The sequence below is a fragment of the Cydia splendana genome, chromosome 24, assembly GCF_910591565.1.
Source record: "Cydia splendana chromosome 24, ilCydSple1.2, whole genome shotgun sequence".
NCBI lineage: Eukaryota > Metazoa > Arthropoda > Insecta > Lepidoptera > Tortricidae > Cydia > Cydia splendana.
Window position 1 is genome coordinate 10,529,634 of NC_085983.1, and position 26,543 is coordinate 10,556,176.

Genomic DNA, 26,543 nt, shown 5'->3' on the forward strand with positions numbered 1-26,543 from the left:
GTATTGGACCCCATACATTCCACGACTCTTCTCTTTCCGCACAGACTTTAGATGGCGATACTTTTTGACATTTAACAAAAACATATCCAAAGAGCACAGACTACTAAGAAGATACTACTATATCAGTGAAAAAATAAGGATCAAAGTCAAATGGCGTTCTAAAAGTGTTAATCATTTGTGTCGAAAGATGACAGTAAATGTGACTACATAATTTACTTTGATAATATTCCTCTATTTCAAATTCTCTTTGGTAAGACGTAGGTGCAAATCGATTGACTATGATTAGGGAGTATTACTGCAATGTTTTGCCGCTAGAGTACAGCACTAATTTGTTTAGTAAACCATAGAGTAACTTGAACATACTACCCCTTAAACAGTTTTTTGACAAGTTTTCACTGTGACATTGATGCATCAAGGCGGTTTGTTTACAGGTGGCCTACCGCGAAACGCGTAAATCGAAATTTCTTTATATGCCTCTCTATCGATCGAATAGGCAAGAGTGATAGAGAGGCAGAAACCGATATTTCGATTGTCGTGTTTCACGGTAGGCCATGTGATTGACCTAGTGACGCCCTCTACGCAGAGTTTTGCGTAATATTCCCTATTCTAAGTCTAGGGAGCCCTTTACTTCGCTATTTATCTGCACTAGCAACATTGGTGAAACGTCAAAAGTGACAGTGACGTTCTTTGTATCAACATTTTGAAACAAAATAAATTTCGATTTTGAGGTTTTAACTTGTATAATGTGTATCTAAAACAGTGATATTTCATTAAAATGGCTTTCCCAAAAGTCGAGGGATATGTGGTGACTGAAAAACTTGGCTCCGGAAGCTATTCGACGGTTTACAAAGCATATACGAAGGTGTAGTACCTGTGTCTTAATACCTGCTTTAGTTTATAAGTAAATATTATAATATTTGTATAAAACTAGCTATTATCTTTATATGATCTGTTAGTTGTAGAAGGTTATCTAATTTTGCTACTGTATTAAGACTTAACTATATCGAAATAGTGAGGCTTGCGTAAGAAAAATGGCAATAAAACCTACACCTATCATGTGACTTAAATGTGTAAAATTCTAACTTTTAACAGTATGAAATATTTTTTGTTATAAAAGAAAATAATTAATAAATATTATTTACTACTTTTGTCATTCATCTAAATCAGCGGTCGGCAACCTTTTAGCAGTCAAGGGCCACATAGTAGTTAACGAAGTTGACGCGGGTCGCACTTTGGTAATATTTGTGACTTTGATGTTTGTCAATATTACATACAAAATAACCAGGGGCTGTTCATTTTTAGGTTATTTTCCTTTATAAATAATATCCTTTGTAAATTTCATCCTTATTTATTAACTTGGTTGAGGTTTATTTACATAAATTAGTTTATTAATACATTTGTTCTGATACAAAGCTAGGGTAAGGCCTTTTTGGCCTTAGGGCCAATGGTGGGGAATGAGAAGGAAAAGCCACCTGACGAGACCGATGGTAACTCTAATGTTATGGTTGGTATGGACATTGAAAATAATTCTAGAAAAAGAAACTTGCAAACATTAGACTTATCACCGGTCAGTAGCCCACAAGAACCGGCTCTTAAAAAAATTACAACCAACGTCAACAAAGAGATCTCGGAACAGGTAATAGCAATAGTAAATGAGGATGTCACCAACCCCCACGTAGATAAACAACGCGATGAGAATGCTAACCCACTTTTGTACAAACACCCTGATCTTGACACAGAAGGCAGAGGATACAATGCAGACGACGATGGCCCATTTGTGGTTCACATCTCAAAGGAATCTTCTGCTGACTCCAGGTCAACACTGAAAGCCATCTATGTAGGTATGCTCTTAACACAGGCAAATGTCACAAATATTAAGAAGGACGGGATAAAATCTGTAGGCCGCAATAGAGTTTCAGTAACATTCAATAAAGCCGTTGATGCCAACTCTATCTTAAAAAACCCTATGTTAGATAAATACAAACTATCAGCAAACATACCAACATACAACATATCTCGTATGGGTCTAGTTCGAGGAGTTCCAACGGATTGGTCCATGACTGATTTCGTTAAGGGTACAAATTTAATAGAAGGTAAAGGTAGGATTCTGAAAGCGCGTCGCCTACAAAGGAAAGTGACTAAGGAAGATGGATCTCCATCCTGGATTCCAACCCAGACTGTAGTAGTTACTTTTGAAGGTCAAACTTTGCCATCTAGAATATTTGCTTATTATACTTCTCTAGTGGTGGAAGTATACCTACTGCCAACAATTCAATGCCGAAAATGCCTTAGATTTGGACACATTCAGACTCAATGTCGCTCAGATGCCCGCTGCTACAAATGTGCCCAAAAGCACCCGGGTGATGGGTGTAATGTAGCTCCCGAACACATATCCTGTATTTTTTGCACTGCCCGACACTATGCCACTGACAGAAACTGCCCAGAACATCACCGACAAAAGTCCATCAAACTGATAATGTCTGAAAGAAACATTTCATATGCTGAAGCATCCACACAAGTCCCAGTTGTTAGTCGTAGACCCTATGCGGACGTTGCAAATATAATGTTTGGCCCCACAAGAGAACCTTCCCCCCCATCACAATCAACCTTTGACTTAACAGATTTACCTTCTACCCCTCCCAGAACCTCTCACCGCAAGACAGTATTTTTGTCACCTCGGTCAAGACCTTCCTTGTCCCCAGGTTATGACCAACAAGCCCATAACAATATAGTTCGACCCCCTCCATCCCAAATTCCCAACGGACAAGCCCTCAATAACTCATACACCAGAGAAACTCCAAATGAGGACCTCATGGAGCTCCTCCTTAAACTGTTGACTAATATCATCGCCAAATGGAGTGATATATTACCGAACGACGTTGCACCTATAATGTTGACCCTAGTAGAAAAACTCTCCTTCCCTCACCACCACGGACCGCCAGGCCACATTTCTTCAATGGAATAGCCGGAGTATTTTTCCTAAAAAAACAGATCTCATCCAGCTGATCAATGAACATTCTGTGTCTGTCGCGGCCATCTCGGAGACGTGGCTGAGGCCCGGGTCTCGGTTTAGACTCCCGGGCTTCTCATGCCTCCGGGATGACCGCGTCGATGGACGTGCAGGATGCGCTCTGTTGATCAAGCAATCCTACCCCTTCTCTCAAATTCCCCTCCCTCCTCATGGAAATGAAATTAATGCCGTAGCCGCTAAGGTTATGGGCATTAATTTCATTTCAATATATATTCCTCACCCTGACCTTGACCTTATTCCTGAATTATCTTCTATCCTAACCTCTGTCCCTCCTCCTCATATAGTTTTAGGCGATTTTAATTCACATAACATTTCTTGGGGATCATACCATTCGGACGGGTTTTCGTCACTCTTGTTAGAAATCTTCGATGAAATCAATGTTTGCGTTATAAACGACGGATCGCCCACACATCGAGTCTATCCAGGCCAGAACCCACAATCCGTTCCCGACTTGTCAGCTTGCTCCCCTAATTTGGCCTCATTGTTATCTTGGACTGTGCTTCGTCAGTCCTATGGCAGCGATCACTTTCCCATTGTTATTTCCAAGCCCTCATCTGTTCTTCCATCCCCGGCTCCTGAACCTCTTCTGAAATACAGATTACAATCAGCTGACTGGTCGAAATTTTCACTTTATGTCGAAACAAAAATTAAAGAATGGGACTCTAACTTAAATGACAATAGGGAAAATTACTCAAAACTCAAAAATTTACTTTTAGAAGCAGCTGATAAGTTTATCCCCCGGAAAAATAACAAAAAGGATAAAATTCTTTCACCTCCATGGTGGAATGCTGACTGCACAGCTGCCGTGAAAGAGAGGGATGAAGCTGAACAAAGATTCAATGAATCAGGTGACATACAGGACTTCATCAATTTCAGGAAAACCTCGGCCCGCACTAAACGCTTATTGTCCAAAACAAAGAAAAAGGGTTGGAAAGGGTTCTGTGAGAGCTTGTCCCCTAGAACTCCCCCATCAGTTGTATGGAAGAATATAAGGCGGTTCAGAGGGTCCTTTAAACCGGATATCATATGCTCTCCTGACAGGTCGGCTTGGCTCTTGGACTTTGCTGATAAACTGGCACCCCCAACTGCCCCAGAATTATCCTGCGTAGTGTCGCCACCACTCCCTCCTCCGTCGACCACCTTTGACGAACCGTTTTCGGTTTCGGAGCTCAAAATAGCTTTGGATGGACTACGCAACACTTCACCAGGAGAAGATGGTATTCCTTACTGTTTTATAACAGAACTGAGCTCATTCTCACAGGAATACTTCCTTGGCATTCTGAATCACGTGTTTGACTCAGGAGAGATCCCAGAAGATTGGAAAACTCAAATTGTCATCCCAATTCTGAAACCGACTAAAAATCCACAAGAGGCCAGCTCGTACCGACCGATTGCGCTCTCCACTACGATGGGCAAGATACTTGAGCACCTAGTAAAGAATAGGCTAGAGTGGTATGTCGAGAGCAGAGGACTATTAGCAAACACCCAATTCGGTTTTCGAAAAGGTAGGAGCACAATGGACAGCTTAAACATACTAACCACGGATATCAGACTTTCGCTTTCTAACAATGAGGACCTACTAGGATGTTTTCTTGATATTTCGGCAGCTTATGACAATGTCCTTCTTCCGGTGCTCAGAGCAAAAATGCTACATCTGAGCATTGCAGTGAAGATTGTACAAATTGTCTCCAATCTATTCATAGGAAGAACCATCAAAATCCGTGATGGCAGTTCTTATCTTTCTCCTCGTACACTGTGGCAGGGCCTTCCTCAAGGATCCGTTCTTAGCCCAATACTTTACAGCATATATACATATGATTTAGAGCAAGCCGTGTTACCCTTCTGTAACATTCTACAGTATGCAGATGATCTAATCCTCTACACTTCCGCAAAATCTATTGATACAGCATCTGCAAGGTTGAACATGGGCCTGAGTTACCTGAAGGATTGGCTTGAAGAGCATGGTCTGTCTTTGTCACCTTCCAAGAGCTGTGCTGTGATCTTCAGTCGCAAAAGGAACATGCCAACTGCAGATGTTCATTATGGTGAAGAAAGCATTCCTAATAACGAATCAACCAAATTCCTGGGTATCATCTTGGATCGGAAAATGAGTGGAATACCTCATCTGAAATACATACAGGACAAGTGTGAAAAAGGAATCAACATTTTGCGGGCTCTATCAGGAGTTTGGTGGGGTTCTCATCCATATTGTCAAAAGCTACTTTATAATGCTATTATCCGCAGCCACATGGACTATGGATCCTTTATATTAGAACCATGTAATAAGGAATCCTTAAAAAAGTTGGATTTAATACAGGCTAAATGCTTAAGAATCATACTTGGTGCCATGAGATCTTCCCCAAAAAATGCCATGCAAGTAGAATGTGTGGAGCCTCCTCTGGCGCTGCGTAGACAATATCTTGCTGACAGGTTCCTCATAAGAGCTATCTCCAACTCCAATCACTTGCTGATTACACGCTTGCGGGCTCTTGCTTCATTGGTCACTGAAAACCCATATTGGATGCATAAAGAGTTTCCAAAAATTATTATTACTTATTCTAAATTAAATCGTATAAACCCCATATTATATAAATCAGGAACAAACCCCTTATTTGAAACAAAATTTGAAACTTTAATTTACACCCCTAGTGTTATTTTAGACCTTGGAATTTTTAAAAATGACCCGGGAGCTAACAGCAAATTTAAAAAACTTTTAGAAAAGTGGGAAGACTACTTACCGGTGTTTACTGACGCATCAAAAAATAATTCCGCAAATTGTGTTGGAGCAGCAGTGGTGGTTCCAAAATATAGCATTGTCTTGATGTTTAAGTGCCCTCCTCAATCATCCATTTTTACAGGCGAGGCTGTTGCCATCTTGGAAGCTGTAGCATACGCGGATTCTCACAATATAACAAAAATGTTCATATTTACAGATAGCAGGAGTTGTCTGCAAGCTATAATGGGCAATCAGTTTAAAATGAAAGCAAAATTCCCCTTAATACTTCAGATCAAAACCTTACTAAGAAAATGTGAATCAAAGGGGTTAAAAATAGTACTTGGGTGGATCCCGGGCCATTGTGGCATTCCTGGAAATGAGTCTGCAGACTTATGGGCAAAGAGAGCTATTGAGATGGGATCACCAGGCCACGACAGGATATACAGTTCTGACCTTTTAAACCATGCACAGACTGATATGTTTAACACGTGGCAAAATCTCTGGAATTCTTCCAGATTGGAGGTAGGAAAACATTATGGCCACATTCAACCCAATATTCCACGTAAACCATGGTTTTTCAGATTCCGAGCATACCCTAAATGGGTCACGTCTACAATTTGCCGTTTACGCTTAGGGCCAGTTTGTACGCCTGTATTCCTTGCCAAGATACGGGTCCGGGATACGTCACTGTGCGAATGTGGGTTAGACGAAGGCACCGTAGATCACATTTTCTTCTCTTGTCCGAGATTCAATTACTCTTTGTATGATGTGTTACCTTCAAATATTCCGCGACCCATTAATTTTTACTCACTTCTCACTCTAATGGACCCGCCCCTAACTTCTATCCTTATTAAGTATGTACAGGAACATAATATAAAACTTTAATTCTTACTGCTCGTCTTACTATTATTTTCTATCTATCTATATAATTTAATCTCTACGTTTTTTCCTCCATTTCATCCGCTATGTTGCTTGCCTTAACAATCTGTCATCCGCTTTCCGCTCTTTTTCACTAATGTTGGTACTATGTTAATTGTGTCATGTCATGTATTTGTCTGTGATGTCCATAATAATTTGTTTGTTTTAGGTTCCCAGTCTATCCTTCCACAAAAATCAAAATTAAACCGAACATTCTCGTCTCATAAGTCAAAAGTCTACACCTTGACATTGGCAGAATCCACCTTGCTAAATTTAGCGAGGAGTAAAAGCCATAATAATAATTAAAAAAAAAAAAAATAACCAGGGAGGCTTGCGGGCCGCTTGGGGGCCGCTTGTTGCGGACCGCTGATCTAAATTGTTTGAGTGGTACCTACAGTTCGTTTTTTGTAGCATTAAAAAAAGGTAAACAATCTTGACGTGTCTTTTTATTGAAAAACAGTCACGACGAATATGTAACAATGGGGTTGGCAACTGTCAAAGGTTTGCCTAGATGGCGCCATCATAGCTTGCCCCTTTTTCTATGAGATTTGGCTTAAAAAGCTGGCATCCAGGGTATTAAAAAAACAAAAATTTGACACAATTCTAGGGATTGACGGGGCAAGCTATGATGGCGCCATCTGCTAAAAACTTCCACCGACCAACCCCATTATGAATCATATGATTATTTACATTCTTTTGCTTTCATACGTAATAGTTACTGACATTTAAAAAGAGTTTTTCCATTAACACACGTCAAGTTCGCAGTCTTTTTGTAATGCTAAAAAAACTATAGCGTGAAGAGGTAACAGACATAGTTACTTATTTCGCATTTATTATATTTGTCAGGTGGGCGGACGCGCAGTTGTCGCAATAAAATGTGTGGAGAAGTCACGCGTGCGCGGTGCTGCGGCAGACAACCTTATCACCGAGATCAGGCTGTTGAAGACTCTATCGCATCCACACATTGTTGCCATGCGCGAGTTCTCATGGGACGACAGGTATCTAACGGTCTCCTAGACTAGTTAATAGTGACCCTGCTTATGAAGCAGGAGGTTCTGGCTTCAAATCCCGGTTAGGGCATTTGTTTGTGTGTTTATCACAAATATTTGTTCCTAATAGTTCTGGATGTTTTCTATATCTTTGACAAATAAATGCCCATACTGGGAATTCGAAACCAGGACCGTCGGCTTCATAGGCAGACTGGTTGTCACTATAATATTATAGTATTATAATATCATCATGATAATCTTTCGAAATATTATCATGAATATCATGATTCAAGACTGAAGCGCTGGTGGCCTAGCGGTAAGAGTGTGCGACTTTCAATCCGGAGGCTTCGAACCCCAGCTTGTACCAATGAGTTTTTCGGAACTTATGTACAAAATATAATTTGATATTTACTAGTTGCTTTTCGGTGAAGGAAAACATTGTGAGGAAACCGGACTAATCCCAATAAGGCCTAGTTTACCCTCTGGGTTGGAAGGTCAGATGGCAGTCGCTTTCGTAAAAACTAGTGCCTACGCCTATTCTCGGGATTAGTTGCCAAGCAGACCCCAGGCTCCCATGAGCCGTGGCAAAATGCCGGGATAACGCGAGGAAGATGATGATAATGATTCAAGACTTAAAAAGCATGACTCTGCATGAGGTGCTAATGTTTGTCTTCGGGATGAAGTTAAAAAATATATTTTTTCTTCTCGCTTTTATACCTCTCGTACTCACTCTGACTTTGTGACTCTGTGTCTGAGAGCTCACGAACGACGCTCTCAAAATATACATTCGCCGTGGTCGAAACCGGCCAGGACGGTATGATGATGATGGTACCTCTCGTACTTTATTTACCCTGTTTGCAGGAATATCTACATAATCACGGAGTACTGCTGCGGCGGCGACCTGTCCAAATATATTCGTAGATATGGCCGTGTTCCGGAGAAACAGGTGCGTTTGTATTAATAGGCGAGTCGGCAGGAATCGAGTTCGAGTTCAACGTTTCAAACGAGCTCCAAATATTGTCATGGGAATCGCAACCCTTTCCTTCTAAAGCCCCGTCTGCATATCGCGCGGCGGCCGCGCGAGCATTGTTCGACCGCGGCAAACCTGTATTTTGGCTCGCGAGCCAATTTTGGCACCATCTTGAACTATAGCGCGGCCGCCGCGCGCGGCAGGCGATCCGACGATCGACCACATTATATCACAAAAATTAATTATTCGGAACGAAGTATAGCCAAATAGAAAAATGACCTGTTGCGATAATCACTACATTTACTATTCCATAGAAACTGTTTAGTGCCGTATAATTTAATTAAAGTACGACACTTTTCATTATCCATGTATGCGGCCGCGCGAGCCAACTGAAATACATACACACCCGTCCCAACTGCGCGCGAACATTCCTTTGCCGCGCGTCGAAATACCGACAATGAATGTGGCTCGCGCGCCAATGATCGAGTTGGCGCGCGCGGCAGCCCGGTATCCATTGCGCGCGGCTGCCGCGCGAGCCAATGTTCGATAGCTTGCCGCGCGATATGGAGACGGGGCTTAAGGCTCACGGTCCTACCTATAGGACTTATGTGTATATAATTTATTTTACAGTACATATGGTGCTACTGTACCACCCTAGGGCGGGATTAAGGACAATACGTGCCTATGTCAAAAATTTAAAGGGCCATATGTACCTACTGTAAAACGTTGCATAATACATATGCGAAAAGGTAATTCGCAACTCGTGTTGATTTAAAAACTACCTTCGGTCGTGTTTTAAAATTCCCCACTCGTTGCGAATTTCCAATTTTTCGCACATGTACCGTAAATAACTATTTTATATGTTGTTAAATATTACTTTTCTTGTTTGTTTGCTCAGGTCCTGTACTTCTTGCAGCAGCTGGCTTCTGCGCTTAAATTTTTAAGAGAAAAAGGTAGAAATTCATACAAAATATACATAATATAAATAAGAGAGAGTTGAGGTGAAAGGATTACACGCACAGCTACATAAATAAAAAAATAATATACAGTTTGAGTTTGACCTCTAGGCAGGGCCGGATTAACCCTAAGTCAAAGTAGGCAACTGCCTAGGGGCCCCGCCTCGGCTAGGGGGCCCCGGCGGCTCAGAGCGCACCATCACAAAAAAAAATGTTTCATAGGGTCAAAATTCACGCGTAAATTTTTTGTTCTTGTTAATAATGAGTATGCTTTGTTATTGTTTTTTTTTCGATCCATTCTTTAATTTAATGAAACTGTAATAAAATGGAAGCAATACGTTACAGTTTGCGGGGCATATATATTTATTTATTTTATTTAAAATTTAAATCAGGCAACAAGGCCCATATTACAAATACCTTACAGACTAACATACATATATATGCGTACCTAGGGCCCGTTTCTCAAAAGCTTAACTTAAAAGCGTAACTTGTACCTAATACAAATGGAAGTCCCTTTCTAACAAAAGCTGTCAAAAAGTGACATCCGCTTGTATTACAAGTTACAAGCTTTTGAGAAACGGGGCCCTGTTGTAAAGGTTTTCTGAAAAAAATTAACATTTACTTTTTTTCGAACAACTTCTGGGTTATATCGACTCAGAATCACGAGGACTATTGATTAAAACAAAGAAAAAAAGTGTCCCCAGTTTTTCATACGAATTTTGGGTGTTAGTTTAGTGACGGTCCATACAAAATGTATGTATGTAAAAATGCGCGTCACAAAAGTGACCTATTTCGACGATTGGTTCATGTTAGAGCGCTCCTTCCTTACATCTCGGCCTTCGGCGTCGCTTTTTAAGAAATATCAACATTGATTTCAGTAGCTTGGCCTTTTGCCTCACATGAAAGCTCACATCGCTAAAAAACGCTTCGGGCTTGTCGAGCAATGCGGAGATTGCTGAGCTCTACCTTTACTTCAGCCTCACTTTTTAACTCATTTTACCATTGGTATGTGTTTCTCATCTCCTCTACTTCAGCTTAGCCTTTGGCCTCGCTGCGGCTAGCTCGGCCAGCGGTCTCGCTTTTTAATACAATGGAATTTGGTTCGTGTCTGTGCTCAACTACTTATCCCGAAGCCTGAACGGCTTTGAGTTCGCATGAAAGCTCGCCTCACTGGGGCACTTCGGACTTTTAGGCCCAGGTGAAGATCGGTACCCGGCCTGGCCTTTTAACAGGCTTTCAGAATTTGCGATAATGTTAAAAAAATTTGCGCTCGCTGCGCTCGCGTTTTTTGGTTGGCCCTCTATCTACATGTTAGCTTGACTGGTGAATTAATACAGTTAGACCAAGAAAAGTCTGCAATGATTTAGATAAGATACGCAGTGCAAGTGTTATTTATACGTTATAATTTCATAGAAGTTTGAAGCGCTGGTGGCCTAGCGGTAAGAGCGTGCGACTTTCAATCCGGAGGTTGCGGGTTCGAACCCCGGCTCGTACCAATGAGTTTTTCGGAACTTATGTACGAAATATCATCTGATATTTACTAGTCGCTTTTCGGTGAAGGAAAACATCGTGAGGAAACCGGACTAATCCCAATAAGGCCTAGTTCACCCTCTGGGTTGGAAGGTCAGATGGCAGTCGCTTTCGTAAAAACTAGTGCCTACGCACTCGGGATTAGTTGCCAAGCGGACCCAAGGCTCCCATGAGCCGTGGCAAAAATGCCGGGATAACGCGGGGAAAATGATGAATTTCATAGAAGTTTGACGTTTAGAATAACACTTGCACTGCGTGTGCTATCAAAATCGTTGCAGACTTATCTTGGTCTAACACTAATAATTTTAACATATGGAAATTCTTTATTACCATGTAGCTCCTAATAATGTGGCTCGGCGTTTTGTCTTATGGTCGGTGTTAGAAAAAAGCTTTGTCCAAGCAATAAGTGCGAAAAAGACATCGTTCTGACTAGACTCGGATCGTCTCGGCTGAAGATTGAAATTAAAAACGCAAACTTTTTTCCCTGTAACTGAACATGCTGTATGCAGAATTGACTGTAAGGGGGCCCCGAGCCTTGCACTGCCTAGGGGCCCCGACATGCTTAATCCGGCCCTGCCTCTAGGGACCTCTAGCCTAAGATCAATAGGGGGTATTACATGTGTTTCATGAAACACTATCTAATTTCAAACGATTATCTTTACAATATATTCAACAGGCATTGTAATTGTTTTTACATCTACATAACATTCAAGTTTTCTGGCACTGTTCATTAATACACCGTTTAAGTATGTTTGATTTATATAGATATTTCATAATTCTTATTTTATACTTTAATGTTTAGGTTTATATAATCCAATTAAGGAAACTGTAAGTCTACAATATTACTAAATGCAATTGTATCCAATGTAGCAATACGAGACTGTTTGTTTCTAAATAAAAAACAAAAAAATATTACTGCATTGTTCTTCCGTCAGAGTGCAGCACTAGCGGCTCTAGTAAACCATACCTAAGGTAACTTATACTTACTGTGCCTTAAACTGTTTTTTTTTACAAGTTTTCACAGACAATAAAATATGACATTGATGCATCAAGGCGGTTTGTTAACAAGGGCCTACCGGGAAACGCGAAAATCGGAATTTAGTTATCTGCCTCTTTATCGCTCGAATATGCAAGTGATAGAGAGGTTAGATAACGAAATTTCGATTTTCTTGTTTCGCGGTAGATCCCTAGATTGTGATGGATTGTGGAGTGGCGCCCCCTACGTATAGTTTCGCGTAATATTCCCTATTAAAATAAGTTTTGTGTTTTGTTCAGGTGTGGTCCACATGGATTTGAAACCGCATAATCTTTTGCTGCACAAAGGCTCGGATGGCAAATACATCCTCAAAGTGGCAGATTTCGGGTGAGTACATTTTTAGGATATGTTTGCAATATTTCAATGCATGCAAATGGCAGTCGCTTTCGTAAAAACTAGTGCCTACGCCAAGTCATGGGATTAGTTGCCAAGCAGTGGCAAAATGCCGGGACAACGCGAGGAAGATGATGATACTTTCATAATTCAATTTTGATAGATGAAACTATTATATTTTATTTCCAGCTTCGCCCAGTTCCTATCAGACGAGAGTCGTCAGAAGATGGTTCGTGGCTCCCCCCTCTATATGGCTCCGGAAATGTTGCATGGCGACTACACGGCCAGCGTCGATCTGTGGAGCGTTGGTGAGTACACACACATACACACGCGTACGCACGCACACACACACAGGGTGTATCAGACGAGAGTCGTCAGAAGACGGTTCGTGGCTCCCCCCTCTATATGGCTCCAGAAATGTTGCATGGCGACTACACGGCCAGCGTCGATCTGTGGAGCGTTGGTGAGTACACACACATACACACGCGCACGCACGCACACACACACAGGGTGTATCAGACGAGAGTCGTCAGAAGATGGTTCGTGGCTCCCCCCTCTATATGGCTCCAGAAATGTTGCATGGCGACTACACGGCCAGCGTCGATCTGTGGAGCGTTGGTGAGTACACACACATACACACGCACACACACACAGGGTGTATCAGACGAGAGTCGTCAGAAGACGGTTCGTGGCTCCCCCCTCTATATGGCTCCGGAAATGTTGCATGGCGACTACACGGCCAGCGTCGATCTGTGGAGCGTTGGTGAGTACACACACATACACACGCGTACGCACGCACACACACACAGGGTGTATCAGACGAGAGTCGTCAGAAGATGGTTCGTGGCTCCCCCCTCTATATGGCTCCAGAAATGTTGCATGGCGACTACACGGCCAGCGTCGATCTGTGGAGCGTTGGTGAGTACACACACATACACACGCGCACGCACGCACACACACACAGGGTGTATCAGACGAGAGTCGTCAGAAGACGGTTCGTGGCTCCCCCCTCTATATGGCTCCGGAAATGTTGCATGGCGACTACGCGGCTAGCGTCGATCTGTGGAGCGTTGGTGAGTACACACACATACACACGCGTACGCACGCACACACACACAGGGTGTATCAGACGAGAGTCGTCAGAAGACGGTTCGTGGCTCCCCCCTCTATATGGCTCCGGAAATGTTGCATGGCGACTACACGGCTAGCGTCGATCTGTGGAGCGTTGGTGAGTACACACACATACACACGCGTACGCACGCACACACACACAGGGTGTATCAGACGAGAGTCGTCAGAAGACGGTTCGTGGCTCCCCCCTCTATATGGCTCCAGAAATGTTGCATGGCGACTACACGGCCAGCGTCGATCTGTGGAGCGTTGGTGAGTACACACACATACACACGCGCACGCACGCACACACACACAGGGTGTATCAGACGAGAGTCGTCAGAAGATGGTTCGTGGCTCCCCCCTCTATATGGCTCCAGAAATGTTGCATGGCGACTACACGGCCAGCGTCGATCTGTGGAGCGTTGGTGAGTACACACACATACACACGCACACACACACAGGGTGTATCAGACGAGAGTCGTCAGAAGACGGTTCGTGGCTCCCCCCTCTATATGGCTCCGGAAATGTTGCATGGCGACTACGCGGCTAGCGTCGATCTGTGGAGCGTTGGTGAGTACACACACATACACACGCGTACGCACGCACACACACACAGGGTGTATCAGACGAGAGTCGTCAGAAGACGGTTCGTGGCTCCCCCCTCTATATGGCTCCGGAAATGTTGCATGGCGACTACACGGCTAGCGTCGATCTGTGGAGCGTTGGTGAGTACACACACATACACACGCGTACGCACGCACACACACACAGGGTGTATCAGACGAGAGTCGTCAGAAGACGGTTCGTGGCTCCCCCCTCTATATGGCTCCGGAAATGTTGCATGGCGACTACGCGGCTAGCGTCGATCTGTGGAGCGTTGGTGAGTACACACACATACACACGCGTACGCACGCACACACACACAGGGTGTATCAGACGAGAGTCGTCAGAAGATGGTTCGTGGCTCCCCCCTCTATATGGCTCCGGAAATGTTGCATGGCGACTACACGGCTAGCGTCGATCTGTGGAGCGTTGGTGAGTACACACACATACACACGCACACACACGCACGCACGCAAGCACGCACACGCAAACTATACTTCGTGCGATCGCGTGCACCCGAGCTGAATACATCGCCATTGTTAGTAGCTCGGTACTACTTACAGGAACAGCGTGTCTTATTTGAAATGTTTGGTATGTTTGTGTTGGTGTGTAAAAGTCTGTGACAACTACTGTGTTCTCGTGCGGTGTCGGCATTTACGCAAACATGAAAGGCGCCGGTCCACTGTTACTTTTTACACTGTGGTCTTGTGATTGGGTTGCCGAGACGAGACAGACGCTAGGATGATGATTTTTCTTGTTCCAGGTGTGATAATGTATGAATGCCTGTTTGGTACTGCCCCATACTCCTCCGCCACGCTTCAAGAACTTATCAATAAGATACAGAGTCGGGCGCCCATACAGGTCAGACATCTTCTTCTTTGACGACCGGTCCGGCCTAGTGGGTAGTGACCCTGCCTGTGAAGCCGACGGTCCTGGGTTCGAATCCCAGTAAGGGCATTTATTTGTGATGATATAGATATTTGTTCCTGAGTCATGGTTGTTTTCTATGTATTTAAGTATTTATATATTATATATATCGTTGTCTGAGTACCCCCAACACAAGCCTTCTTGAGCTTACCGTGGGACTTAGTCAATCTGTGTAAGAATGTCCTATGTCCTATATTATTCTTTCTCGCGTTGTCCCGGCATTTTTGCCACGGCTCATCGGAGCCTGGGGTCCGTTTAGCAACTAATCCCATGACTTGGCGTAGGCACTAGTTTCTACGATAGCAACTGCCATCTGACGATCCAACCCAGAGGGTAAACTACACCTTAGATGAGTCCGGTTTCCTCACGATGTTTTCCTTCACCGAAAAGCAAGTGGTAATAATCAAATGATACTCCGTGCATATAATTTATAAACTATTTTTTTGTCTAGTTACCCCACGGCGCTGGAATCTCTTCAGGCTGTAAGGACCTCCTGACCAGACTCCTGAAACATGATCCTGAAGAGAGGATCACATATGAGGAGTTCTTTCAACACCCATACTTGGACCTAGAGCATATGCCGAGCAAAGAAAACTATGACAAGGTGAGATTTATAACACTTTAAACTCTCGCGTTTTGTACACATATTTAATTACACAAACGGGTCTACCGCGATATAAATTCATTGTTTTTAACTTAAATTTCGTCGTTTCAGCTGAGTTTTTGTTCATGTGTAAATGTCAGGCGAAGCCAAAGAAACAAACAATATCTAATACTATTGTGTCTGAATGTTACATTATTACTTAAATAAACATTCCGATGACTATTCCAAACCATTGTTACATTCTGACGTTTCGAACCCTTTTCAGCGTTCAGCGTTCGTTACACGTTGGGATGTATATTAAATTAATTATACCTACGCTATATAATAAAAATAAAAGAAAAAATAAGGAAAAATAAATAGGCGAAGGAAAAATAGGGAGCTAGAGGAGCTTGTTGCGATGCCCAATATAATTGGCGAGATCAAAGCCACACGACTCCGCTGGCTCGGTCACCTGGAGAGGATGGGGGAGGATCGTGCTGTGAGAAGAGCGTATGTGGGGCACCCGGGCGGAAAACGTCCGTCGGGGCGTCCCAGATACCGCTGGAGTGACGAAGCCCAAAAAGACCTGTCCGCCCTCGGAATACCCAACTGGCGTGAAGTGGCGCAGAATAGGGCAGAGTGGCGCTCTCTTGTATCAGAGGCCAAGATCCTCTTTGGGTCACTGAGCCAGTGATGTATGTATGTATGTACGCTATATAATCCGTTTCCATAGTTTTATTTCATGTTTAAGTATATCTAACTGTTTATTTTCCCTATAAGTGTTTCTTTTACCCCACCTAACCTTATGTATCCTTTTCAGGCTGTGGCGTTGATAAAGCAGGCTGTGTCCTTAGACGCAGCGGGGCGGTTAGAGGAAGCGTTTACAGCCTATTGCTCAAGCTTACGATACTTAGTGCCCGTCGTCCACTGCGAGAGCGATGCGATGCGGCGGCAGGCGCTCAGGGCCAAACTCACCAGGTAAGGTACACAGTGGCTCAGTGGGACATAGTGAATCATATCACTTGGTACCGACGGCATACTCTCAAGGTCAAATATACCAGGTGAAGTACCCAGTGGCTCGGCGGGGCGCTGTGGATCATACATGGTACCGCCTGCTGGCCAGTTAACGGACACAGTGGATCAGTGGAATATTAATGAGATTGTCAAAGCCTGTTGCGGCTTTTATCTTTGACTATGTTTTCATTCCAGTGGGATTGGCGGGATCTTACTCAGCACAGGGAGGATTGGAAAGAGAGAGGGGAGGCCTTTGCCCAGCAGTGGTACCGTCACCTGCAATAATATGTTACTCTTCGAAGGCCGCAATAATATGTGACTCGCTCTTATGGCTCTACAAATAAGATCGTGTCAGATATTTTTGCGGCCTTCGTTGTGTAACATATTATTGCAGGTGACTGTACACACACATAGGCTAACAAAAAAATGATTTTATCATTGCAGCTAATGAGAGGTCGTAGCTATAAGACTCGTTTACAGATATGTAGTGCATAATTGTTTTCCATCGTATTTTCTCGGAAACGTTCGTATTTGTCATGCTACTTCAGTCAACCTCAGTACTTTTTGTACCGAGACTGACTGAAATAGCATCATACGTATATTTCCGTGAAAATACGAAGGAAAAAAATTATGCACTACATATCTGTATGGTTTATACCAATTGGCCAATTGAAAATAAACTGTAGAATGAACTTAATTTTGCCTTTATTTATGCCTATATAAAATATTATGTATGTATGTATATATGTATTTATTATATTTGTATGTATGTATTATATTAAAGTATATAATAGTTTTCGTCTTATTTTTATTTTATTTATTTTTTATTAAATGTATATCGGCACTACCCGTTCAATGTTGTAAGTCCTTAGTTTCCTGCTACCGAAAGGTTGTCTGGAAGAGATCGCTTCTTAGCGATAAGACCGCCTGTTGTTACCTAGCTTTTAATGTACATTTAATTTTCTGTGTATTTTTAACTGTATGGTGCACAATAAAGAATATTTATTATTTATTATTATACACAGTGTATTACCGTACTGGTATAAATTCATACTTTGGCCATGTAATGCGAAGAGGAGCTGAGAGTCTCGAGAAACTGGTCGTGATTGGTGGAGTGGAAGGCAAGAGAGGTCGCGGTCGCTCGCCAACCAGGTGGACTGACCAAGTCAGAGAAGCCACTTCCTCGAGCAAATTCCATCAAGCAGTGAGGGCAACAATGGATCGGGACCGATGGAGACAGCTGATCAAGAATGTGAAACATAGTGATCACGATCCTCAGGAATGAGGGAACGACTGAAGAGAGATAAATTCAGGAAGTTCTGTTATTGGCTATGCTATAAGTTCTCATGTTTTTGTATATTATTTAATGTAAACGCTGTTGAACTTCTCAATAAAAAAAATGGATACAATCGAGTTTAACGCGCAATACACGGCCGTCGTGAACGCTGCTCGCACTGTTAGTGCTTGAGAAAGGAGACCTAGGCTCTCCGAAACATGACGCGCGAGTAACTTAATCAAATGAGTCTAAACCGTAAAATTATTCAAAAATAGATACAAGTTTCAAATCTTCAAGAAAAGAGCGTATTACCATCTTAATTTCCGACAACGCGCTTACAACGCTGGTGTTGCATGACCTCAGTCACCAGTTATAGTAATATAACACTTTAAACTCTCGCGTTTTGTACACATATTTAATTACACAAACGGGTCTACCGCGATATAATTCCATTGTTTTTACCTTAAATTCCGACGTTTCAGCTGAGTTGCACCAACTGTGGTCACGGAAAGACTAAAAAAAAAACATTGAAATTATATCGCGGTAGACCCGTTTGTGTAATTAAATATAGTTATAGTAATGTTTGTCCGCAGCTACATGGACCGCGCCGAGCAGCTCAAGCTCGCGCTGAGGGGGGGCGCCCCCGCCGCGCCCCGCGCCCCGGGCGCTACAGGTGGGGACTAGTTACTAATTACTATGAGTTTGAACTTTATTGCAAAGTGAGAGGGTTCAATTTTCATAATTTCTGACACAACAACAACCCATACTCTGCGTAGTCTTTAAAGGTCTGATTGAACGCGAAAAATAATTTGGCTGTTTCATACATTCCGGCTGAAGTGATGCCAATTTCTATGGGACAATTTTTTTATTCGATTGCGGCATTGGTCCTATAATAAAAAGTTGTTCAGTATGACATATAAAATAAATAAATATTGGGGATATCTTACACAGATCGACCTAGCCCCAAACTAAGCATATCTTGTACTATGGGTATTAGGAGACGATATAAACATACTTACATAGAAAACAACCATGACTTGGGAACAAATATCTGTGTTCATCACACAAATAATTGTCCTTACCGGCATTCGAACCCAGGACCATCGGCTTCGCAGGCAGGGTCACTACCCACTAGGCCAGACCAGTTGTTATAAAGTCAGAGGCTACTCAGAACTTGGCTGGTGATTAAAATTTCAATCTGTAGAACTTTAATAATAAATATCCGGGAGACCGAGCTTTGCTCGGAAAACATATAAAAAGCTCATAAATGCGCGTTTCCCCTGAGATAAGACCTAGTTAGATCGATATTTTGCTTTCGTTTGTACGGGACAACCACCAAAACCAAATTTCATCGAAATCCGTTCTGCCGTTTTTGCTTGATGGAGAAACGAACTTTGTTAAAAAACTGTCAAATCAAGTTTCAAATGTGTTACAGTGAACGCCACAGGTCATGTGGAAGAAACTCAGATGCCGATTGATCGAGTGTGTGCAGAAAACGAGCGAGACGACGATAAGGTATCTTAAATGTGACGTTATCTATGAAAAGGGACCTTATTGTCGATGGCGCTTACGTCATTACTAACGATACTTTGAACGCGACGTTGTGCAGCGTAAGCGCCATCGACAATAAGGTCCCTTTTCATAAATAATGCCCCAAATGTCAGAAAAATACGATTCACTGAAAAAACTACACTTTAGTTATCTCAAGCAGTTTGTAATGTTTTGGAAAGAAAATAGACTTTAATTTATATTAAAATATTTAAGAAAATGGCAACAAAACAAGTTTTTTTAATAAACAGTATTTTGTTTTATTACGCCATTTTTAGGGTTCCGCACCCAAAGCGTAAAAACGGGACCCTATTACTAAGACTCCGCTGTCCGTCCGTCTGTCTGTCTGTCTGTCCGTCCGTCCGTCCGTCCGTCCGTCCGTTGCAAATTAATATTTTGGTTTTAATTTATTTATGTATAATGTACCACTTTTTTCAGGAGCCTCCTGACCGTAGGCGCGGCAAAGAGGGAGGCGCCCGAGCACGGCTGTGGCGCCTCCTCGGCCGGCAGACACCCAGCCTGGACACGGAGCCCGTGAGTACTACTGCAACCCCCTTTAATGTTCAACCCCCGACGCGAAAAGAGTGGTGTTATTGTTTTGAAAATGTAAGAGACGAACGGGAATTGACTAATTAATACCGGAAAACGAATAAGAGCGTGTTCACATTGTCCGATCCGATATCGGATGCAGGATCCTACATCCGCGTCGGTGCCGCGGGGGCGCGCCCGGACGCAGTCTTTAGCGGTCACGCACACTACAACAAACATTAATGCCTACACATGCCCACACAAACAAATACACTCAGCGTCACGGAAATCGCACACCTTCGGGCGCAAGCGATTCTTTCAAAGGCCGACAATCTGAACAATAAATAAAACACGTAAACAAAAGAGACATCACATTAAAGGTTATTCAATTAGCTTTTAAATGATGTCAAATTGAATAAGGCAAAACTATTTCACTAAGAGCTAGAATCGCTCGCAATCGCTCGCACCATACGAAGGTGTGCGATTTCCGTGACGCTGAGTGTGTTATCGGTCCTACAGCTGACGGGGACTCCGACATGGCAAAATTTATCGGAAGCGCCTTTCCGATATCGGACGTCGGAAGGCGCCTATCAGAAAAAAAGCTGCAGCAGAGTGCCATATGGCATAAAACCGCCTTTTTGCGTTTTCTATCGTTTAGTAATTAACTATTTATTAAATGAATAAATAATTATAGAAAAACACATGTCTCACATTTTACTTTCATCCGGTATCCGATATCGGATCGGCCGCTCTAAGACTCATTAAGATAAGTTGTCGTGTATCCATTTGTCCCCGCCCCACGTGACTGCCGCCATACGTGAGGCGGAGACGAATGGGAATAATTTATATGAAAACACAATAAATTCTCATCTGTTCCCGGTGGGGACAAATGGGAATAAGCTGACAAGTCACAGGAAGAACAAGACGAATAAGACCAGGTCCGTCTTCAATCAGTACCGACCGCTTCAGTTGAACGGACGTAGGGTCATTGCGCTAGTTTTCGTCCGCTCTAGTGGATTTTCGTCCACTTGACGAAATTTGAATATAAACCTACATTGCTGCACAAATTTGGACTTATTGCAATCCTTAATGTCTAAACAATATATCTATGTACATAAAAATAATCTCGCAAGTAGCAAATTAAAAATGAAATATATTATTTGCTAATCCGTCAAGTGGACGAAAACTAGAGCATGGACGGAAACTAGCGCAATGACCCTATCTTATATAAACACTTATTTCGTTCACAGTCGGAGGACGCAGGGCCCTCAGACAAAGGAAAAGACGACCCGGCGGGCGACGTATGCCGTATCACGTGATAGATCCATCTTAACACGTGACTATATTACGATACAAGGGCGAAAAGTAGGGAATTCCTTTACCTTTGAGAATTACCTTTTCATAAGAGAAAGCCTAGTCAGCCGTATTTCTTACGTTAATTTTGATATTTGGCGTTACCCCGCCGTGTGGCGATGGAGACCTGGCCCCTATTTCACCACGGTGACAGGTGCTACAATTCGACATATCTCGCTGTTGCTGACGTCACAGGCATCCATGGGCTACGGTTACCGCTTACCATCGGACGGGCCGTGTTCCTGTTGGTCACCATAATTGTATTATTAAAAAAACTTTTTTATATCGGCAAAAAGCAGGTATTTCTGTTGCGATGTTTATGATGATAATGATGACAATTGTCACAAGATTGAAAAGAACTTTCGGTAATTCTTGACAGCAAATGAGTTCTGTGTCGGAATTTCGTGATAATTGTCGTGTTTCTTGTGAAAATTGTCATTGGCGTGCTATACCCAAAAGCAGTACAACGCTCTTCGTATACAATATAATAACGCCTTCAGGGTGCTGATGGGACTACCTCGTTTTTGTAGTGCGTCGGGGATGTTCGCGGAGGCCAGAGTGGACTGTTTTTACACCACAATGAGGAAACGCTGCACATCCCTGGTGCGCAGAGTGCGGGCTAGTTCCAGCGGCATCTTGAGGGCGTTCGCAGAGAGGTTTGACTGCCAGTACCTGAATCACTGTCATATGATTCACGTACTGGTGTCCAAGCCTCTCTAAGGCTCTTATTGTTTGTTGTTTTAGTATAAGTTAGAATATAATGATTTAATTTATTTTAATTTAAATTATTGAATTTAATTTATTATAATTTATTTGAGTTTTAATGTAAAATAGTTAATTTAATTTTAATCTTAATTTTAATATAATAAGTAAATGTAAATGTAATATGATCCTAAGTTGGTCGAAATAAACGATTTTTATTTATATTTATTTATTAGCTTTGCAAAATAAGCACTTATTAACTGGCGATATAGTGGAGGTTTTTTTAATTAACACATTGGTGGCAAACAAGCACACCGCCCGGCTGATGGTAAGCGGTTACCGTAGCCTATGGAGGCCTGTGACGTCAGTAACAGTGATGTCGACAATTGTCTCAGCTGTCACGGTGGTGAAATAGGGGCCGTTGGACAAGCCAAGCTCATGAGAAAGCTTTGTTGATTTGCCTTAAATTTAATTTCTGTTATTATTTGTAATGTTTGATTTTGAATGATTATTGTATGTATTTTTAAGTCTCGTTGCTTAAAAGGCTGTGCCTTATAGTTTAAGCACTGTTTTATTGTAACCATTTATACAGTTGTATTAGGCCAATCAAATTAGATTTTTTCAGGAATTCATTCCCAGCAAGGTGGAAATCGTCTTAATACCTTCATTTGGTTCTAAATTAGCGTAATCCGAGTTTGCTCCATTCCAGGAGTTGCGGAAAAAAATTTGCTCTTTTTCTGTTTTTTGCTTGTAGTTCAAAAACGGTACTTCCGACGGCAAATTTGCTCTAATCGTGATAAAAATTGATATCTGAGGATCCGAAAGATACCTTATTATGAGTTCGTAGTCAAATTTAAAAAAAATGGCGACCACTTTGAATTTCTGTTTTTTGTTTTTGTATAAACGTGTTAAAATCCGAATTTTTTTTTCACCAGTGTCTGATCCACAACGACCATAACAACCTGGCTGGTAGTGACATTGTAATTTATGGTGGGTCCCTTCTGCATCGGGTGGTTTTATCAATTTAAGGTAAAATGTATCTCCCAAGGCCCCAAAATTTATCCACACCTCCCGGGATGGAGCTTACTCGGATTACACGAGTTTAGGACCAAATGAAGGTATTAAAATGATTTCTAGCTTGCTGGGAATTAATTCCTCAAAACGCTCTTTTTGGATCTAATTGATTGGCCTATATCTGTATTTTACTGTATTAATAATATGTTGTCAATTTTTTTTACATGGAAATACGAAATGGAAATAAATAATTTTTTTTAACGTGTGTCTTTAAAACTCGATGGGTAGGATGACGTGTCATTTCCATATAATTTATAAACTAAAAACGCCAAATCTCTCAAATGGGGTTGGCAACTGTCAAAGGTTTGCCTAGATGGCGCCATCATAGCTTGCCCCTTTTTCTATGAGATTTGGCTTAAAGAGCTGGCATCCAGGGTATTAAAAAAACAAAAATTTGACACAATTCTAGGGATTGACGGGGCAAGCTATGATGGCGCCATCTGCTAAAAACTTCCACCGGCCAACCCCATTGTATTGAAATGACAGCTGTCATTCTACCCATCGAGATGAAGTGATTATTCTTGTATAAATGTTGTTTATGCTAAATGAGCTACTCTATTTGTTTGCTATTCTTAAGTACCTATGTTGTTGTATAATTTTGAAGTTAATAGATTTGTATATTACAATACTTTTCAACTTGAGAGTTGTTTTATTTCAATTCTTTGAAATTCCAATTTCTTATTTTGTCCAAATTCCAATATGGTTCACAGTGCTAACTCGTCACCGTTCGTACCTATTGTCTTCTATCCTCCCAAGGTCCACGGTCCTACCTATAGTTTCTTCAGTTCGATGAAATTTAAACCATATTTAATTGGAACAGAGTTGCATTTCTTTTGTTTCGTTAAATATTCAAACAAATAAAAATTAACCCTATTACCTGCACTATAGGCACAAAATAAATAATAGTACTAGGTACAGAAGACCCACTCTCTAACAAAACGCGTCTGTTACGATTAGCACAGATATGGCCGCTAGGTGGCGACAGCGCCACGCGCGGCTTATGGCAAACCCCAAAATTTGGGCCGAGCGGATGTACTTTTAGCTACCTGTAGCAAAGCGACGAAATCGCGGAGTGAGCCACGCCTCCTATAGGTTCAAATTTCATTGGCATATTTTGTGGTTTGCATTTGTATGGCTGGGCTATACTCTGCTGCTGGGCTATATTTGTATATTTGTATGGGAATATACTCTATGGCTAGTTAGCACCGTGAACTATACATATAGGAATGATAGATAGATAAGACATTTATTTGACTTCGGTTAGCGCGATAGTTACTCATGAAGTAAAACTACTGAAACGGATTATATCGCGTATATTGAATTTATACTACATCCCAACGTTTCGAACCCTTTACAGCGTCCGTGGTCAACGGGTGACAGGAAAAACTACACTGCAAAAACTACCCCTGTGTGTGTTGTGTACTACTACTCTGTTCAATATATTTATTTTTGTTTTGACATGAATGGATAAATTGTTGACATAAGATTAATTATTGCAAGACATTTTTTAATTTGTATGTATTAAATAATATTATGTAAATATGAATGACGATCATAATATAAATTCGTGTAGATTAGTCTAGCATAATTTATAATGTAATTTAATATTATGAGAATAAATATCTAAATCTAAATCTAAATCTAAATCTATACGCGAATCCGTTCCAATAGTTTTATTACATTTATTTGATTTGATGGAATATGGAAGAGTTAAGGTGACCACATCGGAATGTCGATGAAAGAGGACTGGACAGTGTAACATATCGTCGCGTGACAAGCAAACGTCACTAAGTACCACCACAAGTTCATAGCCATAGTGAACCATATTAGTATTAAAATAAGGTCGATTTTGGTTTAATTTTTTTTAGTAATTAGTGACTTTTGCTTGTTGCCTGACGATATGGCAATGAGGATAACGTGAAAAATTAAAACTGCGGACAAAATCTGCCTGAGCCGAAAATACGTACATGGGTAATGTTTTAACAGTAGGTAGATAAAGTAAATAAAATATAATCCAGCAATACATTTATTACACAAAGAAGAATAAGAAAAAAAAGAATAAAACCACCACACAAAAAACAGACAGGTTACAATAGTACATTGTGCAACATCGGGCGTAGGTTAAATATTGCAAACGAGAGTAAGTTAAATCGCGACGGCTTGCCGGACGGTTTGCAATATTATTACGCCCCGAGTTACACACAATGTTTTGCATCACACTTGCGATACAAAAATTAAGTATAAAGACAAAAAACTGTTAATTATGGCACTAGAAACTTCATAACTCCCTAGGGAAAACGCTTTTTCTATAACTCCCGCTAAACCTGCGTGCGATTTCACATTTACTGAGCGAGTGTGATGAAAAATAATAAAAAATATATTTAGCCTACATACGTCCCACTGCTGGGCACAGGCTTCCTCTCAAGCACGAGAGGGTTTAGGCTATAGTCCCCACGCTAGCCCAATGCGGGTTGGGGACTTCACATACACCTTTGAATTTCTTCTAGGATGTATGCAGGTTTCTTTACGATGTTTTCCTTCACCGAAAAGCTAGTGGTAAATATCAAATGATATTCCGTACATAAGTTCCGAAAAACTTATTGGTACGAGACACGATTTGAACTCACGACCTCCGGATTGAAAGTCGGATGTCATAACCACTCGGCCACCACTGCTTCAAAAAACTACAAAATACAGTATGTATCTGAGCGAAAAGCAATTACTCAAACCAGTTAATGTTTAGGTCATACTGAGCAACTTTTACTATGCGACCAACCCCGAAAACGCGGAAAAAAAATTGGATGTTTCATACATTTTCCTGGTGTGAAGTTGAAATTTCCTATGGGAGACTCAATTTTTTTTCCGCGATTTCGGGGTTGGTCCCATAGTAAAAGTTGCTTAGTATGACCTAAACATTAACGGGTTTGAGTAGTTACATATACTGTATAATAAAATAAGAAATTGGTATGTGCGGCAAAAGGAACGCGCTCAGCATACGCTGCGTCAGACATTTCAATACAAATTGCCTGCAGCGCTGATTTTCAGTCCGTCCCCTTCACTGAACCACATTGATATACATATATGATACATATGATATACATACATATGCGGGTTAACCTTTTCGACGCCGTGTCAAATACAAAAGCTGTCACTCGGACGCCATGTCACCCAAGTGTCAAAACTGAAATTGAACTTTATGCATATGCACGTAGGTCTATGTTGCTCTGTGGTCTGTGACCGATTAATCGGTCTTTGACGTTGAACCTGCGGTGCGGATATAGGGTTGCCAGATGGTCGGGATTTGGCGGGATTCTCCCGATTTTTAGCATGTGTTCCCGATTCC

The 26,543-nt window shown here is 41.8% G+C and overlaps 1 protein-coding gene across 1 annotated transcript; it reads left to right on the forward strand.

Moving 5' to 3' along the window:
* Positions 1–685: 685 nt before the first annotated feature.
* LOC134802135 (serine/threonine-protein kinase ULK3-like) lies at positions 686–22,144 on the forward strand. Its single transcript, XM_063774728.1, has 14 exons — positions 686–862; positions 7,512–7,663; positions 8,516–8,600; positions 9,523–9,577; positions 12,386–12,473; positions 12,669–12,787; positions 14,959–15,056; positions 15,574–15,726; positions 16,526–16,683; positions 18,589–18,668; positions 19,431–19,510; positions 19,982–20,077; positions 21,322–21,386; positions 21,955–22,144. Exons 1-14 carry the CDS (start codon positions 776–778, stop codon positions 22,142–22,144), a joined length of 1,506 nt encoding a protein of 501 aa, XP_063630798.1. The 5' UTR covers positions 686–775.
* Positions 22,145–26,543: the final 4,399 nt, after the last annotated feature.